This window comes from Nicotiana attenuata, unplaced genomic scaffold (genome assembly GCF_001879085.1).
Source record: "Nicotiana attenuata strain UT unplaced genomic scaffold, NIATTr2, whole genome shotgun sequence".
Lineage (NCBI taxonomy): Eukaryota > Viridiplantae > Streptophyta > Magnoliopsida > Solanales > Solanaceae > Nicotiana > Nicotiana attenuata.
In genome coordinates this window covers 53,237-67,458 of record NW_017671591.1, presented here as the reverse complement: position 1 = coordinate 67,458, position 14,222 = coordinate 53,237, and the positions used below count along the sequence as shown (strand labels likewise).

The 14,222-nt window shown below is 39.1% G+C and overlaps 1 protein-coding gene across 1 annotated transcript; it reads left to right on the top strand.

Moving 5' to 3' along the window:
* The first annotated feature begins 5,300 nt into the window (after nt 1-5,300).
* On the top strand, nt 5,301-7,145 carry LOC109209162 (bidirectional sugar transporter NEC1-like). Its single transcript, XM_019372371.1, has 6 exons — nt 5,301-5,402; nt 5,488-5,524; nt 5,610-5,823; nt 6,023-6,184; nt 6,314-6,433; nt 6,531-7,145. The coding sequence occupies exons 1-6, from the start codon at nt 5,354-5,356 to the stop codon at nt 6,783-6,785; spliced, it is 837 nt and encodes a 278-aa protein (XP_019227916.1). The 5' UTR covers nt 5,301-5,353; the 3' UTR covers nt 6,786-7,145.
* The last annotated feature ends 7,077 nt before the right edge of the window (nt 7,146-14,222 follow it).

The following is a 14,222-nucleotide window of genomic DNA, read 5'->3' as shown; positions in this document are numbered from 1 at the left end:
GTAGATTTTGGACCGCAGTGAGATTGCTGTTTCTTGATCGTCGGGCGACCCAAGGTAGTCCTGCAGGCGTCCGCAGGCCTTGGCGTCTCCTTCTATCTACTATTCCTGTTTCTTTCATGTATTTCCAGAGATAGTGTTGTATTTATTTCTTTCAGACTTTTATTTGTAGTACTCCTAGACAGTCTGTGAAGTTGTGACACCAGTCTTGGGTAGATTTGTTATGGATTCGTATTAGCAGTATTATTAAATCTTTACAATGCAGTCTTCTGCTTATTCAATTCTGTTGTTATCTAATTGTTGGCTCTTAACTGTTATCAGATTAAAAATGGAAACAAGGTAAATAGTTTAATTGGTCGGCTTGCCTAGCTTTCACTAGTAGGCGCCATCACGACTCCCGAGGGTGGGAAATCTGGATTGTGACAAGTATCTAAGCTGACTAGAGATTTATGTTGTTCAACTTGCTTCTACCCTGGTTTTTGTGTGTTTCAGGGACTTTACAATGGCAGGGTACTGAGGATTGGTAGAGAAGATGAAGGGTTGTACATAATTAGAAATGAAGAGGATGAAGTAGAAGCTGGATCAGTCAAGAAGGAAGAAATAACTGCAGCATTGTGGCATCAAAGGATGGGACATGCCTCCATAGGTCCCCTACAATGCTTGCTAGATTTGAAGAATAAAGTGAATCAAGATGTGCAGAAGAATTGTGAGATTTGCCCATTAGCCAAGCAGAGTAGACTGAAGTTTCCTATTAGTAGTCATCAATCTGATTGCATATTTCAACTTGTGCAGATAGATGTCTGGGGACCATACAAAGTAGCTAGTTATGACAAGAAGCATTATTTTGTAACCATAGTAGATGACTATAGTAGATATACTTGGATCTATTTGCTACAATCTAAATATGAAGTAATAGTAGTATTGAAAGATTTCTTTTCTCTTGTGAAGAATCCGTTTAATGCTGCTGTTAAAGTGTTGAGATATGATAATGGTAAAGAATTTTTCAATAAAAACTGCAATGATTTGCTTTCATCCTCGGGGATAGTACCAAAGTAGTTGTCCTTATACTCCACAACAAAATGGAGTAGTAGAGAGGAAACATAGACACATATTGGAGGTGGCAAGGGCATTGAAATTTCAAAGCAACATACCTGCTAGATTTAGGGGAGACTATGTCAAAACTGTAGTTTATCTAATCAATAAGTTGCCCACAAGCTGAATGGAAAATCCCCATATGAAAAGCTCTAAGGGCTGGTGCTACATAGGGGCTGGAGTTGTCAGGAGCACCAGAAGAGGTACAACAGGAGCATGAAGAGGTACAACAATAGGAACATGAAGAGGTTATACTTGAGTAAATGCCATCAGTTGTGTAGCAACCTACAGGGAGCAAAAATCCACAAGAACAACAAAACCAGTAGTATGGCTTAAAGATTATGTGACTGCATGGAAACCAAAAGGAGATAGTCTCTATCCAGTTTCAAATTCTGTGAGCTATGATCATCTATCAGAACACTACCAATGCTACCTGTATTCATTCTCAGCTCAGATAGAACCAAAGTCTTTTTAGGAAGCATCCCAAGATGACATGTGGATAGAAGCAATGAAGCAAGAGATTTTGGCACTTGAAGAAAACAAGACATGTGATATAGTGGATCTTCCTCCAGAAAAGCAAACTATTGTCTCAAAATGGGTATACAAAATCAAATACAAAGCCAATGGTGAAGCAGATAGATTCAAAGCTAGGCTTGTTGCAAAAGGATATACACAACAGCAGGGGTTAGACTATCATGAAACCTTTTCACCTGTTGCCAAGATGGTAACAGTCAGAACTGTGATAAACCTAGCAGTCTCTAAAGGTTGGGTTTTTATCTCAAATGGATGTCAATAATGCCTTCCTACAAGGTGATTTGTATGAGGAGGTTTACATGGACTTGCTTTAGGGATTCCATAGGCAGGGGGAGTCTAAGGTTTGCAGACTACTTAAGTCTCTTTATGGTCTTAAACATGCATCGAGACAATGGAACATTAAATTGACTGATTCACTGATAGGTGAAGGATATTCTCAAAGTGCCTATGATCATTCCCTGTTCATAAAGAAGACAAATGCAGACCTGGTGATCATCCTTGTGTATGTAGATGATCTGTTGATTACTAGCAGCAACGATACATTGGTGGAAGAAGCAAAATCAACCCTACACAAACATTTCAAGTTGAAATATCTAGGTGAAATTAGATACTTCGTGGGAATTGAGCTCATGAGGTCAGCAACAGGAGTTGTACTTAATCAAAGGAAGTATGCTCTTCAGCTAATTTCAGAAGTTGGGTTAAGTGGGGCAAAGCCAGCTAGCTCACAATTGGAACAAAACCTCAAGTTGACAACTATTGAATATGATAAACATGCAAGAATTAAGGAAGATGGGGAGTTGCAAGACATTGTAAGCTATAAAAAACTAATAGGGAAACTCATTTACCTCACTATTACCAGACCGGACATATATTTTGCAGTCCAAGTATTAAGTCAATTCATGTAGCATCCAAAGCAATCAAATTTAGATGCTGCATTAAGTGTTATGGGATACATTAAAGGATCACCAGGGATGGGGATATTATTGAAGAGAGGACCATTAAAAGATATTGCATCCTATTGTGATGCAGATTGGGCAGCCTGCCCAAACACAAAGAGGTGTGTAATTGGATATGTGATAAAGCTAGGAGACTCATTGATCTCATGGAAATCCAAGAACCAGCCAACTGTGATTAGGAGCTCTGTTGAGGCAAAATATAGAAGCATGACAGCAGTGACTTCAAAGTTGGTATGGTTGGTAGGATTACTGAAGGAGTTAGGATTAACTGTGAAGGAGCCAGTAATACTGCATTCTGACAGCAAAGCAGCTATACAAATAGCAACTAATCCAGTTTATCATGAGAGAACAAAGCATATAGTGATTGACTGCCATTTTATGAGAGAAAAAATTAAAGATGGTCTGATCACACCTCAGTACATTTTCACTAAAGAACAGCTCGCAGATATGATGACCAAAGGACTGGGAGCTGAGCAGCACAGAGTCTTAATATCCAAGCTAGGATTGTTCAATGTCTTTCACCCTCCAGCTTGACGGGGAGTCTGAAAAAAACAAGTAAGTTGTTAGGTTGTTATTAGGACTAAAGTATAAATGGAGAAACTAAGAGGTGTAAGAAAGAAATATAACCAACTTAGTCTACAAAAAGAGACTAGGTCGGTTATTACTGTACTAACTGAAAATATGAGCTTTAGCTCTTTTCTTCTCTCTTCTTCTTCTCTCTAAACTCTGTACTCCAAATCTGAGTGTGTAGTGCATGCGTGAATCGAGTGAATGTTTGCTCGATTAGAGCAAATTGACAATAATTAATATTTGTTGAACATGCATGTGCACACACAATATATTTATTAGTGATCTATTGCCTAATATTGGAGATTACGACCCACAAGCAGGGACGCAGCTATGGGGGCGGATCCTTCGCCAAAAATACATTATACATATAAGGTCAAAACTTTTTTTAATGTATACATATTGAATGTATTATTTTTTTATTTTCTGAATCGTGTTAATGAAAATTTTGCCTTTGCGCATACAAGTAGAGGGATAGAGAAGAAGAACCAATAATTAAAGAGGGTGCACTGCATGGAGAAAAGGTGGTGAAAAAGGAAGAAGAAAAGGAAGTCCTACGTGGTGCCAACTATACAGTGCAAATGTAAAATGTACAAGTGGATCGGAGTCAGTTAAATGAAAAACGTAACGGAAGCAAGGGCATATGTAGTGTGCTAATAACGACTTCAAATTGAATTGAACCTATAATTTGAATACGGAGAAAAAAGTTATAAGTAAATATTCGTTAAAATTATAAAAATAATAAATAATAAACTCATAACCTTAAAAATATAATAAGTTTAATGATAAAAGTAAAACCTTAAAAGTTGAACCCATAAATTTTAAATCATCTAAACACACTTGATTATAGTCACGTGCAAACTACAACCCTCTCCAATATTCTCCATCCTCTAAAGGTTGCACAACCCTCGCCGTTGGTTCTCTCTTTTGTCCTCTCTTCTTCCTTTCCTTTCTCACTTCACAATTTCCTTCACGTAACCGATTTCATCTGACGTAGCTCTAGCTAGTGTCAAAACTATTTTGTTTTCTTTTGTTTCTGTTTTTTGCTTTTTCCGAGTGTTTGAACGGGAATCTAGAAGAGGTGTTTCTAAACATTTTTTATGAATTTTGAACGTGAAGCTCACTTTCTTTGGCGTTGTAAACAAGAGTTTTCTGTTCTCTATGTTTTCTCTTTTTATCTTCAATCTTTTTTTTTTGTTACAAAACCATATGATAATGGAGTTGGTTATATATGTTAAAATGGAATCATTTTATTATGAGAGATCATAAAATTAATGTGGAAGTTAAAGATGTACGATAATATAGATAACCTTCTTTATTTGTTGAATACAGAACATACGAACAAGTTACCTATTGTTTTCTAAAACATTGCATTACTATCTATAGCTCATCCTTTTTCGCTTTGCATGCTTTAAGCCATATTAGCCTCTCCTAAGTCCTATCTCTCTATATAATTCAACTTTTTGACTGAACAAAATGTAAAGGGCATAATAAATCAGTAGCTGCCGTGCCAAAAAAATGTTAAAGAATCAACTATTTTAACAAAATGCCTCCCGAGTTTTCCTGAAAGTACTTCTCTTAATTCAAGTACCATTATCACAGATTCAATGTTCTTTAAAAGATGAGAAATAAGCATAGAAAATTGAAAATATATGTATTTTTTTTAAGAATAAAATGGTTACTCTATGAAACCACAACTATGTTTCCAGTGACCAAAAAATTTAGATGATTATCATGTCCTAATAAATCATTTTGATTAATGGACCACAGATATTATTATGGTTCAATTTATACTAGGCCAGGCTAGCTGGCACCTAATTAACAAATTAGTCCAAATTAAAGTAGCTTGGTGAGAAAAGATATATCGTACAGCAGCGGCATTCAGGAAAATTGTGATATTCTGGAAAACTACCTACTTTCCTAGGTAGATATAGTCTTTCTAATTAATACAACTATTAATTAATTAAACCTGTGGAAATTTGTTCACATTTAAAACCAGGCCGATTTCAACATGATTTTTTGGACAGCTCAAAGCCAAAGTACACACGTAGTAGTTTCAAGGAGCAAGCAATCTTTATCAGCAATATCTCACTTTATGATTCCTATATAAACATGGGCAAAACAATGTATTTCGCTCATGCTTTGAGGATTTTCTCCAGCTTGTATTAGCACAAGTACAGCCAAGAACTTCAGTTCTCTCTCCAAGAATGGCTGTCTTCTCTGCTTCTCAATTGGCTTTTGTTTTTGGCGTTCTTGGTATTTTTCATTAATACCTCTACCCTCTTCCCTTTACATAAATTTAGTTGTATAATTCACTTCTTTTAACTTTGGTAAATTACAGGAAATGGGGTGTCGTTCTTGGTGTACTTGTCTCCGATGTAAGAGTCCCAGTAATTCTTTCTTTTCCAATAGAAGATTAGCTAATAATATTGATGTTATATGTAATATTTTCTTGTTTTACAGACCGACTTTCTATAGGATATGTAAGAGAAAATCAACGGAAGGATTCCAGTCTATACCCTATTCGGTTGCACTATTCAGTGCCATGCTCTACTTGTACTATGCTTATCTCAAGGAGAAAAATGGGATTTTGCTCATTACTATTAACAGCTTCGGAACTGCCATTGAACTGATATATCTCACAATCTTCTTGATATATGCCACCCGAGAGGCCAAGGTCATTATTATATAATACTCACTACATACAACACTCTCTTTTTTTCTTCTATACGCAGATTAAATTTGATCGGTTCAATGTTTATAAGTTCAAATTGCAATACCCTTATTAAATTTTTAGTGATTGTTTAAGCATATATACATATATATCCAAATTAATGTTTCCACTTTCTAATTTTGGTTTTCTGGTTGATTTGCAGATTTACACTACGAAGCTGGTTCTTCTGTTAAATATAGGATCATTTGGAGCAATCGTCGCCTTGACATATATATTCGCCAAAGATAAGACGCGAGTCACTATTGTCGGATGGATCTGTGCTGTCTTTTCTGTCTGCGTCTTTGCTGCTCCTCTAAGCATTATGGTATTATAATAACAATATCTTATCATTATTTTTTGTAAATAGGCTACGTTCTTTGGTGTTAAAATTGAACCAAACTGACTATATATATAAATATATATGCCATTTTTTATATATTCGCTCTTTTTGCAGAGACGCGTTATAAGAACAAGGAGCGTGGAGTTCATGCCATTCCCTCTTTCTTTCTTCCTCACAATCTGTGCCGTAATGTGGTTTTTCTATGGTCTCTTGATAAAGGACATGTACATTGCCGTAAGTCCTCTGACAAACCCTTTATGGACGTATTTTTCTCATTCCTAGCTAATTTTTATATGCGTACTTATCTTTTTCCTTGTGATTGCATGAACAGACGCCAAACATTCTAGGGTTTACATTTGGAATTGCTCAGATGATACTGTACGCAATCTTCAGAAACAGAAAGCAACAAATCCAACCGGCAGACAGTAATCTGAAAGATTTGACACAAGTCGTCATAGACATGAAAGCAATGGTATTGGAGATGCAAGAAAATTCTGATCCGAATAAGGAAGCCCAAGTTGATGATACTGATGAAAAACAGACTAATAAGCAAGAAGTTGTTGCACAAACAACTTCTAACGTATGAGAAAATCCAAGCCCATTTAATATGGAACCTATGGCTTCTGCTTGGCTGAAGAAACTAATATTACCAGAAAAAGCAACGGCGAAAGCTAAGCTCTAGGGGTATTATATCTAGGGCCTTCTACAAAGAGAAACTTAGCCCGTACAAGATATTTCCATTCTTTTTTACGTAGAAAATGTATAATCAATTAAATAGCTATAAGCTGAAGGGTAAAAAGAACGTATAAAAAAGCCTATAATGTGTCAGATGAATTCATGCTACTGTGTTCGTTACGTTATTGATAAAATTTGCGAATTAAGGGTTGCAACTGCTTCCTTGATTTGTGGTTATATATAAATGCTTGTTCAATCTATATATAGTCTCTCTCGTTATTTTCTTCTTTTCTTTTGCATATGTATTTGGAGCAAACAAGTGGCCATCTAGAGCTTAGTTATTTATGGATTCACTAAATATTTATAAATAGTTGACTGTGAACTTAATTACTATTGCATAGTAACTTGAGGTTGTTACAGGAACTCATGAACTTCAAATCCTGTATCCGCCTGACGTACGAGTCTCAATGCAAAACTCCCCATATCGGATCATGGGGTCAACACAATATATCTTTCTTAGAATGCAACAAATAGCAGGAAAAACAAGCGTAACACTTGAGGGCGCCTATGCCATCCTTCTCTTCCCTTATTAGTCATTATGTCTAACCTTTTATGATTCTTGATTTAGTGGTGTGCTTGGGTTTATTTCAAGTTTTGGATTCACTACTAGAAAACTGGCAAAGTTCGTCCACAGAATACTGACCGAAATCAGTCGGAAAGAACATCGACCGAAATCGGTCGGAAAGAAAATCAACCGAAATCGGTTGGAAATTAAGTAAATTGGTCGCAAAGGTCAAAGAAAATATTTCTGACAACGGAAATAGTGGTCCCACAATAAATATATAAATATTCCGACCGATTTCGGTCGGAACTTGATCAATTTTGACCAAGACTTCGTCATACTTGTATGCTATCTACAAAAATAGTTTTTATTCAAAATTTTCAAAATTTTCGACCGATTTCGGTCGGAATATTTGAAATTATGCTTTTCCGCCAAAGGCAATTGGTTTTTAATATAACAAAAATTATATATATTTAATTTACGAACCAGAATAAGTTATAATTAAATATTTTCGGTTGCAAACACAATTTTAAAATAACTAAAATATAAATTTAATAATATTACCGACCGAAGTCGGTCGATTTTTCTCAACCTTTATAAAAATAGACATTACATAAAAAATATTTAATGTCACGATCCAGATTTCCCACGGTCAGGACCCTGATGGTGCCTAACTTTTTCGGATGCTAGGCAAGCCAACAGTTAAAGATTTAATACGCTAACCCTTGACCAAATCGGTATATAACAACAATTAAACCCAAACAGATTAAAAGAGTGCATAATTTCATAGTAACCAAAATACTTATACATAACTACCCAGAAACTGGTGTCACAATTCACGAACTTCTAAGAGTCACTACAAATACTGGCAGAAAGAAAATACAACTCTCTTTGAATTAGAAGAAACAGTAAACTAGAATAACTAGAAAGGGACTCCAGGGTCTGCGAACGCCGGCAGATTTACCTTGGGTCTCCTGTAGGGTTGAAGGCAGTAACTTAACTCGGGTCAACACGGTCCAGTACCGAAATCTGCACAGAAAGTGGAGAGTGCAGTCTCAGTACAACTGACCCCATGTACTTGTAAGTGCCGAGCCTAACCTCAGCGAAATAGTGACGAGGCTAGGAGAAGACACATACATAAATATGTGCAGTTAAACAATATGCTAGCAGAATAACAATTAATAGAAGCTAAGCAGAAATTAACAGGAGAGGGAAACATGCTAAGGGGGATACCAAAATAAAGAATCACAATAGTAGAGGAATTTAAACAACTGGTACACTTTGAACCGGTAATAACAAGTAAACACAGCAAACGAGAAATGCATGGCATCACCCTTCGTGCTTTTACTCTCAACCTCACCAGATAATCAATAGTAGAAACGTGCACGGCATCACCCTTCGTGCCTTACCACTCAACCTCACCATATGAATAATAGAAATGTGCACGGCATCACCCTTCGTGCTTTATCACTCTTCCTCACCACATAAGTAATAGAAACGTGCATGACATCACCCTTCGTGCTTTATCACTCTACCTCACCAAAACAGAGACAACAATAGTAGAGAGATAGAAATGGCAACAACAACTATTACTTCAACACTTAGTTCCACAATACCAATCTCAACTTTGGGTGAAAACCCCATCAATACCAAATTCCATAAAACATGATAAGAAACTTCTCAGCACATCGAATAACTAGTCTACATATGAACCATATGTCCAAAAATACAACATTTCCAAGAATAAGACTCACTCACATGTATTGACTCGACAACAACGTATAGATACTTGTCACCTCACCTATACGTTGTACTCAACATCCAAACACGTAGCGAATAAGCAAATAACACCTAATTCCTCAAGCTAAGGTTAGCCACAATACTTACCTCGCTCCCACGGCCAAACTCAAGGCTCAATCATCGCTTTTCCCTTCACACAAGCCTCCGGACCAATAGAATCTAGCAATTTACCAACCAAACAATTCAATTTAAGCCTTAGGAACTACCCATGATAGCAAGGAATTCAAATTCAATTTAGGCCATTTTTGAAAAAGTCAACAAAAGTCAACTCCCAGGGTTGCTTGGTCCAAACCCGAAATTCGGACCAAAATTCAATTACCCATTCACCCCCGAGACCAGATATACAATTAGTTATGGAATCCGACCTCAATTTGAGGTCTAAATTCCCAAATTTCGAAATCCCTAGTTTCTACCCAAAAATCCCCAATTCCACCTGAAAATCCTAGATTCTAGGTTGAAATCTTGTTAAAAGAAGTGATAGATTGAAAGAAATGAGTTAGAATCACCTACATATGATTTAGGGAAAAAATGGTCTTTGGAAAATCGCCTCTTGAGGTTTAGGTTTTGGAAATTTGGGAAATGAATCAAAATCCCACCTATGTCCCTTTAACACAGTTGCAGATGTCACATTTGCGACCTGAGCTTCACAATTGCGAAGCTCGCAAATGCGAGAAAGGCATCGCAACTGCGAACCTGTCGCATTTATGGTTTTGTTGCAAATGCGAACATATTGTTCGCAACTGCGAAGCTGGGATCACAATTGCGACCACCTTCTTCGCAAATGCGAAGAATCCCTTCCCCAGACCAACTTCGCAAATGCGAAGGATTGTTCACATTTGCGAACATAGGCTGGCCCTGCTTCCCTTCGCATTTGCGATGAGAAGCTTGCAAATGCGACCTCAACAATAGTCCAAAATGCGAAGCTTGACCTCGCATTTGCGAGGTCTGAGGCCTGCAACACAACTAAAGAATACCAGCAAATTTTCTTAAGTCCAAATCACTCCGTAGTCTATCCGAAACTTACCCGAGCCCCCGGGGCTCCAAACCAAACATGCACACAAGTCTTAAAACATCATACGAACTTGATAGTGTGATCAAATAGCCAATATAACAGCTAGAACTACGAATTTAATACCAAAACACATGAAATTCTTAAGAACACTTGAAATTCCTCTTTTCTCAACCGGATGCCCGAATCACGTCAAATAAACTCCGTTTTCACCAAATTTCATGGACATGACTTAAATATTATAATGAACCTGTACGAGGCTCCAGAACCAAAGTACGGGCCCGATACCGACGAGATCAAACATTAAGTTTCTTTAAACCGTTAGATTTTCAGACTTACAATTTTTAACGAAAATTCATTACTCGGGCTAGGGACCTCTGAATTCAATTCTAGGCATACACCTAGGTCCCGTATTTTACTACGAACCTATCAGGACAGTCAAAATACGGGTCCGGGTCCGTTTACTCAAAACGTTGATTGAAGTCAACTATAATCAACTTTGAAAGGTAAAAATTATTATTTTTCTCAAATTTTCACATAAAGGCTTTCTGGAAATGCACCCGGACTGCGCATGCAAATCGAGGAGGAATAAAATGAGGTTTTGAAGGCCTTAGAACACCGAATTGGATTCTAAAGCACAAGATGACCTTTTGGGTCATCACATTCTCCACCTCTAAAACAACCGTTCGTCCTTGAACGGACATAGAAAAGTACCTGAGATGGGAAAAAGGTGGGGATATTTACTCCGCATATTGGACTCGGACTCCCAGGTAGCTGCCTCAATGGGCTGACCTCTCCACTACACCCAAACCGAAGGATAACTCTTCGATCTCAATTAACGAACCTGCCGGTCTAAAATGGCTACCGGCTCCTCCTCGTAGGTCAAATCCTTGTCCAACTGGACAGTGCTGAAATCTAACACATGGGATGGATCGCTGTGATTCTTTCGAAGCATGGAAATATGGAATACTGATGCACCGCTAATAAGCCTGGTGGCAACGCAAGTCTGTAGGTCACCTCTACCACTCGATCAAGAATCGCAAAAGGCCCGATGAACCTATGGCTCAACTTGCCCTTCTTCCCAAATCTCATTACGCCCTTCATGGGCGATACCTGAAGCAACACTCTCTCTTCGCCCATGAATTCTATATCACGAACCTTACGGTTGGCATAACTCTTCTGCCTGGACTGAGCTGTACGAAGCCTATCCTGAATGATTTTAACCTTATCCAAGGCATCCTGTACTAAACCTGTACCCAACAACCGAGCCTCCCCCGACTCAAACCACACAACCGGTGATCGACACCATCTACCATATAATGCCTCATAGGGTGCCATCTGGATGCTCGATTGATAGTTGTTGTTGTAGGCAAACTCCGCTAACGGCAAGAATTGATCCCAAGAACCTCCAAAGTCAATAACATAGGCGCGGAGCATATCCTCTAAGATCTGAATAGTACGCTCGGACTGCCCGTCCGTCGGAGGATGAAATGATGTGCTCAACTCGACCCACGTACCCGACTCACGTTGTACTGCCCTCTAGAAATGCGAGGTAAACTGCGTACCTCGATCAAAAATGATAGACACGGGCACACCATGGAGGCGAACGATCTCACGAATATAAATCTCTGCCAACCGCTCCGAAGAATAGGAAACTGCCACAGGAATGAAATGCGCTGACTTAGTTAGCCTATCTTCAATAACCCAAATTGCGTCGAACTTCCTCTGAGTCCGTGGGAGTCCAACAACGAAATCCACAATGATACGCTCCCACTTTCACTCAGGAATCTCTATCTTCTAAAGCAAACCACCAGGTCTCTAATGCTCATATTTTACTTGCTGACAATACCAAGCTACATATGCAACAATATCCTTCTTCATCCTCCTCCACCAATAATGCTGCCGCAAGTCCTGATACATCTTGGCGGCGCTCAGATGAATAGAATAACCGAGAACTGTGGGCCTCCACTAGAATCAACTCACGAAGCCCATCCACATTAGGCACACAAACACGACCCTGCATCCTCAAAACCCCATCATCTCCAACCGTAACCTGCTTGGAATCAGCGTGCCACACTGTGTCCCTAAGGACAAGCAAATGAGGGTTATCATACAATCGCTCCATGATGCGCTCAAACAAGGAAGACCGAGGAATTGTGCACGCTAAAACACGATTGGGCTCAAAAACATCCAACCTCACGAACTGATTGGCTAAGGCCTGAACATCTATTGCAAGCGATCTCTGACCGACTGGAATGTACGCAAGACTGCCCATACTAGATGACTTCCTACTCAAAGCATCGGCCACCACATTAGCCTTCCCGGGATGATACAACATAGTGATATCATAGTCTTTCAATAGCTCTAACCACCTCCTCTGCTTCAAGTTGAGCTCTTTTTGCTTGAACAAGTACTGCAAACTCTTATGATCCGTGAACACCTCACACGACACGCCATATAGATAGTGCCTCCAGATCTTCAACGCGTGAACAATGGCTGCCAGCTCCGAGTCATGAACCGGATAATTCTTCTCGTGATTCTTCAGGTGTCGTGAAGAATATGCAATAACCTTGCCACCCTGCATCAATACCGCACCAAGTCCAATACAAGACGCGTCATAATATACTGTATAGGGCCCTAAACCTGTGCAACACCAACACAGGCGCCGTAGTCAAAATTGTCTTGAGCTTTTGAACGGGGCACCCTTCTGGGTTAACCTGGTCATCGGGGCTGATATAGATGAAAACCCCTCTACAAACAGACCCTAATAACCCGCCAAACCTAAGAAACTTTGGATCTCTGTAGCTGATGTAGGTCTAGGACAATTCTGAACGACCTCAATCTTTTTAGGATCCACTTGAATACCTTCTGCTGATACAACGTGACCCAAGAAAGCAACTGAACTCAACCAAAACTCACACTTCAAAAACTTAGCATATAATTGGCTGTCTCTCAGAGTCTGAAGAATGATCCGAAGATGTTGCTCATGCTCCTCTTGGCTGCGGGAGTAGATCAAGATATCATCAATAAAAACAATCACAAAGGAATCCAAATAAGGCTTGAACACCCGGTTCATCAAATCTATAAATGCTGCTGGGGCATTTGTCAGCCCAAATGATATCACTAGAAACTCATAATGCCCATACCGAGTTTGAAAAGCTATCTTAGGGACATCGGATGCCCTAATCCTCAACTAATAGTAGCCAGACCTCAAATCGATCTTTGAAAACTCTTTGACACCCTGAAGCTGATCAAATAAGTCATCAATCCTCAGTAATGGTTACTTGTTCTTGATGGTGACTTTGTTCAACTGCCGATATTCTATGCACATCCTTATCGATCCATCCTTCTTCTTTACAAACAACACCGGCGCGCCCCAAGGCGAGACATTGGGTCTAATAAAGCCCTTATCAAGCAAATCCTGCAACTGCTCCTTCAACTCTTTCAACTCTGGCGGGGCCATGCGGTGTGGCGGAATAGAAATGGGCTGAGTGCCTAGAACCAAATCAATACAGAAGTCAATTTCCTTATCGGTGGCATCCCCGACAGGTCTGCAGGAAATACCTCTGGAAACTATCGAACGATTGGCACAGAATCCATGGAAGGAACCTCCACACTAGAATTACGGACATAAGCCAAATAAGCTAGACAACCCTTTTCGACCATGTGCCGAGCCTTCATATAAGAAATAACCCTACTGGTAGAATGACCAGGAGTCCCTCTCCACTCTAATCGAGGCAACCCCGGCAATGCTAAGGTTCCTGTCTTGGCGTGACAATCCAATATAGCATGATAAGGTGACAACAAATCCATCCCCAAAATGACATCAAAGTCAACTATGCCGAGAAATAGGAGATCTACACAAGTCTCAAGACCCCCAATAATGACTACATACGAACAAGAGACACGATCTACAATAATCGAATCCCCCACCAATGTGGACACATAAACGGGAGCACCCAAAGAATCACGAGGCA